Source organism: Oncorhynchus nerka, linkage group LG24 (genome assembly GCF_034236695.1).
Source record: "Oncorhynchus nerka isolate Pitt River linkage group LG24, Oner_Uvic_2.0, whole genome shotgun sequence".
Taxonomy (NCBI): Eukaryota; Metazoa; Chordata; class Actinopteri; order Salmoniformes; family Salmonidae; genus Oncorhynchus; species Oncorhynchus nerka.
In genome coordinates this window covers 61,086,208-61,092,207 of record NC_088419.1, presented here as the reverse complement: position 1 = coordinate 61,092,207, position 6,000 = coordinate 61,086,208, and the positions used below count along the sequence as shown (strand labels likewise).

General features: G+C 45.1%; 1 protein-coding gene across 2 annotated transcripts in view; it reads left to right on the top strand.

The window, feature by feature from the left end:
* Positions 1-699: 699 nt before the first annotated feature.
* The window catches only part of sema6bb (sema domain, transmembrane domain (TM), and cytoplasmic domain, (semaphorin) 6Bb), a 70,640-nt gene continuing 65,339 nt past the window's right edge, over positions 700-6,000 (top strand). The window contains exons 1-3 of one of the 2 annotated variants that reach the window (XM_065009029.1): positions 700-1,019; positions 2,083-2,197; positions 5,891-5,951. In XM_065009029.1, the coding sequence (XP_064865101.1) occupies positions 914-1,019; positions 2,083-2,197; positions 5,891-5,951 (282 nt within the window). In that variant the 5' untranslated portion in view covers positions 700-913. The remainder of the gene's footprint in view (positions 1,020-2,082; positions 2,198-5,890; positions 5,952-6,000) is intronic. The other variant, XM_065009028.1, reaches the window with a different exon arrangement.

Below are 6,000 nucleotides of genomic sequence, written 5' to 3'. Positions count from 1 at the left end.
AATAGTTCATGTTTTGTTCAGGTGACACATTTTGGTTCCGGTGACACATTTTTGCTAACATCGTCACGCTCAGCTTTTATGTGAAAAGAACAGAAGCATAATCATCCAGGAAGAGAGGCAGAGATGGATGCAATGATAAGCATGGAGAGTGCTATGACTATTATACATAATAAAGAGCCACTACACAGTGTACTTTACCTCTAGCACGAAGAGTGGCTCTGTTCTGCTCTGCGATGGGTTTTGAGGTTTATGACAACAGTCAATAGCATTCCCCAAGGCTTTCCTCCTAAGTGCAGGAGTAGTTTTCTCGATGGATTGAGTGCGTTAACTTAATTTGGCTATCATTTGTATTTTCATGTACATTACATCCCATCCTCTCCTCATTACTCTGGCTGCTGTAGTACGGCTTCATAAGAAAATACCGGCCGTTTATCAACTGCCAAAGATGTAATAAAGTACGATCTCATCTTAATTTGAGTAAACAGTCGCCTGACACGCCTCCCTCCTCACTCTCCCACTTCTCCCTGTCTCTATGTATGCGTCTCTCTTTCTCTTCCTGTCTGTCTGTTTCTCCTTTTTCTCCTCTCACTCCCTCTCCTGCCTTTTCTCTCTCCACCCCTTCTTCTCTCTCTTTCTCTCCCTCTGTCTCTCCATCTACTGCCCTCTTGTTGTAAACCACCCTTCCTCCACTGTGTCTCATGTGTCATTGGGCTCCTGTGGTCTGACTCTAGGCTGACTCTCTGTCCAGCTGTAGGGAGAGATGTTGTGGGAATGCAGATATGCTACCTGCTTTGTCTGGACAGTCAGTCAGTGTGTGTAGTGCATAGTAGTGTGAGCCTGTCACACTAGGTAGGTGTCTGACTGCTCGCTGTCTTTCTCTTCATCTTCACAGACGCTGTATTCTGCTGCCGACATGTCAACCCTGGCACCACCCTTCTTCCTGCTGTTCTGGCTCCTCCGATTGGCCAGCACTGCGTTTCCGGAGGAACCGGGGCCTCTGAACTTTATCTCCATTGAAGGTAATACCTCTCTCTCATACTCAGCATGTATGGGTTTATTCTCACTCACAGGGTGTACAGCAGGGCTCCCCAACTGGTGGCGGTTTTCTTTGGCCCCAAAAGTTTTCTGAGACAAAAATATTATTTGTGTATATATATTTTTTGTTTTGCATTTTCATTGTTGGACATAAAAGACTGTAAAAACACCAGGAAATCAGGTCAAAAAGAGTCAGGGCCTCACATGGAAGGTGTGGAGTAGTGTAAGGGTGTAGGTTATGGAAGTAGGGTTAGAGTCTCACACGGAGGGTGTAGCTTGTAAGAGCGAGGTCAGGGATGACATGCATGGGTTGAGGAGTAGGGCAGTCAGTGAGTTGTGTGGGTGTGAGGTCAGAGTCGGGATTGAGGTCAGACTGCTCCCACAGACGGCCAGACTCTGAGCTTCCTCCAGACCAGAACAGAGCTGACTATGATTGATCACAGCTCAATAGTGTCTTCCAAACACCTCCCAGCTGAATTCAGACCATTCTCAGGCTATCGATGCTAATACGTAGGACCAGAAGGGTCTCTGAAGTCCTGCGTGATTAGGGCAGTTAGTGGGCCTCAGTCTATGCGGCCCACTAATCTACTCATCTGTGATAGGTAGATTAGAGATATGGACAGAATAGATTTGGACAGATATGGACAGAATAGATATGGACAGAATAGTGGGAGGACAGGACACAGAAGAAGGAGAAGGATAGGTTTTTCTTTACTCAGTCTCATATAGAGGCAGCAGTCTAGGCCTTTATCTGGGATGGGTAGATAGGAACAGAGATGGACAGAATAGTGGAAGGACACAGAAAAAGGAGGCGGCCAATGAGAGATGGCAGATTCTGTCTCCCATGGTAACCCAGCTGATGTATGGATCTCCCTCCCCTGTGTCCTCCCTCTGCTCTCTTCCCTCTCCGCTCACCCCCCCCCCCCCCAGAGAACTACTATCATGATAGGAAGATGTAACTCTCTCTTTTTATTTCTCATCCCTCTCTCTTCCTTTTCTCTCTCATCCCTCTCCCTTCCCTTCCCCTCTCGCTCTCTCTCTAAACAGTGGTTCACCGGTACCCAGTGTTTCTGGGTCGGCCACATCGTTCATCCCTGAGACAGGAGCCACTGCATATTCAGAGAGTCCTCAAGGTGAACCGGACCCTCTACATTGGAGCCAGGTATGTTTCTAGACACAAGCAACCAAATGTATTCAGCCATCTTTTATAACCCTACATTGTCTGTGTATCCTCAGTCACATATTCAAGTAAATGCAGTAATCTGTGGTGGGTGGGGTCAGACCAGAGGTCACACAGGTTGAGGAAGTCATGTTGTCTGCGCTCTCTAACAATAAAATGCAAATTAATTACTTAAAAATCATACAATGTGATTTTCTGGATTTTTGTTTTAGATTCCATCTCTCACAGTTGAAGTGTACCTATGGTAAAATTACAGACCTCTACATGCTTTGTAAGTAGGAAAACCTGCAAAATCGGCAGTGTATCAAATACTTGTTCTCCCCACTGTATGTCCATGTAGGGCAGACATATGGTGGTGGTTACAGCAGAGGAGGTAGCTAGGACATAGACATCCCCAATTAGAAGCCCCATACTGGGTCATGAAATGACCCGATCTATGGCCTTTGGCGTTTCTCTAACCTCAAATCCAGAGGCCTAATAATAAATATGTAAATTCCTGCAGCATTTGGCTCCAGACACTCTGGCTACACAGCCTAATAATAAAACCTAAAGCCAAAATACAGGAGGGCTATAGTCACTGCTACCTGTCTGACTGCAGGTTAGTGATAAAACGCAACCACATCCAGGGGACACTTTGACACATCTTTTAGTACCGCTGTTACAGGATAGAAAAGGTAAACTAATACCTATGTCTCAGTGAACCGGATGATGGTGATATCCAATAGCTTGATGGGACGAGAACGCTACCGTTGTAACAACGGTGTATATTTATATATTTATACATAAGTAGTGGTTAATGGCAGTCTTCGCAGTCCCCGACAGAAAGTGATCTGATTGGAAAGCAGGGGATTTATTTTTAACTGTGTGTGTGTGTGTGTGTGTGTGTGTGTGTGTGTGTGTGTGTGTGTGTGTGTGTGTGTGTGTGTGTGTGTGTGTGCGCACCTGTTTCTGTGATCGTGTGTGTGTTGAGCTGGGCAGCCGAGTGCCAAGCAGTGAGAGATTTAAACGTGCGACGGCGCCTTTGGGGAGTACCTGTGGGGAGGCCTGCTGATTGGTTGAAAGCTGTAGCAGAGTGGCTAGCCTGATAAGAGGCTCCAGTGAGCCCAAATCCTGTCACCATTAGCATAGGTGTTCATACGGCAAGGACTATTAAAGCCCTGCCCGAGCCCCAAGTACTCGTGGGATGCTACCACCGCACTACCACTCTGTCCTCTCCCATTTACTGTCTGATGACAGATGGAGAGAGAGGGAGGGAAAGAAAGAGAGAGAGAGAGAGTACCCACACCTCTCTACTGTATTAGCTAACCACGCTCCAGCGTTTTTCTCTCTGTAATCAGATGTGTGGACTCCCTGAACCTGTCGCACAACTCCAGATCCACTGGACTAATCCACACAAATAAACCAATTGAGCAGTGTTCATCCGGAGAAGAGAGAGGTTACCAAGGAACGTGGCCAAAACATTATTAATTGGTTTGTAATTGTGGCAAACCGTAAGATGATTTTACCATATGCAGCAGGAGGGAGGAAGTAGAATATATCTCTCCATTAGAGGCTGAAGAGTGAGCGTGAGCAGAGCCACTGGCTGTGACTGTGGCCGTGGAGAGACACTGACCTCAGAGGTCACTGTCTCTATTAATGTATTTAGTGGCAATGACCTCAATCTTATCTGATCCATACTGCAAATCATCGATTTTCTGTGAAAAAGGTTTTTATAGATGAAATACTGTTTATTTGAACTATTTACATAATTTGCATAGTCCCTTACTCATGATGATTAATTTGTGTGTACACCTTTAAGAGCATCCTGCAATCTGTGCCAGAAATATAAAAAATGTAGCTCCTGTAAAATAGGTCTTTAGTTTTGAACGTTTTGAGCTAGATACCAGCTAGATACCTGCGGTTTTCTACAAAGCGAGGCTCCGTTGGTTTCTGTTTGTTTTCAGGTTCATCTATTTGTGTGGCGTTCTCTGCAAAGTCAGTGTCTGCCGACTCAGAAAGGCTCAGAGAAGCTCAGTGTCTGTACGGCCCAAAAATAACATGATTTTTGTCAATTTTGGACAGTTCACAGGGTTCTTGCCTATAAATATGAGCGGCAATCCACACACATCTGTTAACTCAATTTGCAGGTCTTCAAATACCAGTCAGAGGAATTATGAGTGGTTGTCAAGGAGATTGACGGCCTAGCCTGCCTTCTGAACATCCTGCAACATAAACAATGTAAAAATGCAACAGTAAGACAGAGAGACAGCAGGCCTCAGCTTTGCATCATTCAAACAACCTGATGGAGACAGTCAGATAGGAGAGAGAGCAGAACAATCTTCAGACCTCTTCAAACCACAGCAGCCTTGGCTGCTCACCACACCGACTAGGAGGCCTGTTCACATTTTCCTATGTTAATACTGGACAGGGCTGAAGTGCTCTAGATGGGATTATGCCACACAAACTGCTCTACTTGAATGTTTGTAGCCTGCTTAAACTTTGACTCAGCCCAATGAGCGAAGCACAGAGTAAGTGTATAGTAATTCTATCCACACTACTTAGCCATGTCCTGCATTGTGAGGGAGGTAACCTAGGGAGGGAATCATTTAACAAACCTAGAGGAGCCACCAGTGAATAACTCACTAGAGTAGCACTAAGGCTTACCCAATTCCCCTCACCAGGGACACACACACACATGCATGCAAACTCTGACACACACACACACACACACACACACACACACACAAACACTCAGAGAGATGCTACCTTCTGCTGATGAGAGGAGTAAGGCAGAGCAATGCCGATGGGAGGCAGAGCAGGATCTAGGAGATAAGATCGATACTGCTGCAATAGAAGCTATGGCAGATTTACAGATTAGAACATTCAATGGCTGGTGTCTGAAAGGAGCTCAGCACAGCATGAGCCTCCATCTTATTCATGCTAAATACAGGTCCTGCATCAATATGCAACATCAGCTGTTAGCGTCTTCCTTAAGGTTCCTACCCTAACTCAGATTCCAAAGACACTTTCACAGGCACGGCAAGGTTATACAAGAATGATTCATCCATTAGCAGTGAGTGCAGTGTGGGGCAGTGAGTAACGTGAATGCATAGAGATGGTATTATATGATGGGTCCTCTCATTGGCATTGTGTGCTGCTGTGTGGGGGTGGGTTATGAACGCGGGCAAACTGCTTGATTAAATCATCTATTAATTAAATTTCTTCCCAAGTGAGACAGATATGGAGACTTCAGGCCTCCCAGCAAAACCACATTTGTCAACTCAAATGAGACTAAACAAAACCAGGGGGAAAAAACGAGTTCTTATTATGCAATTCTACATTTTTATTCATCACCCATAGCCTGAAATGCATCACATTACAGAACCACATTATACAGAACTGAATACAAATCTGTTTTATTCAGATTTATTGTAAAATGTTGCATAGATATAGCCCACATATGTCATAGCCTACAGTGTATGAACAGACAAAGATGATGTGGATTCTTACATTTTTTGGATTCAATCTTTTATTGTTCTCCAATCATTATTCGGCAGCATGTCCAGAATTGTCCATAGGACAGTAGAGTATTTGTAGAGGCATTATGTGCAAGAGCATGTGGACTGCAGTTGAGTGCCTGTCTAAGACTTAGCTTTGTCTTACTGTTGGCTGACTGCCGTGCTCTTTGTCTGTCAGAGATGACCTTTTCCGCGTGGAGCTGGACAATGTGGCGGGAGACGAGATGTTCTACAGTAAGGTGAGGCCCTGTCCATGTACTCACACCTCAGACATCTTACAGTACTATC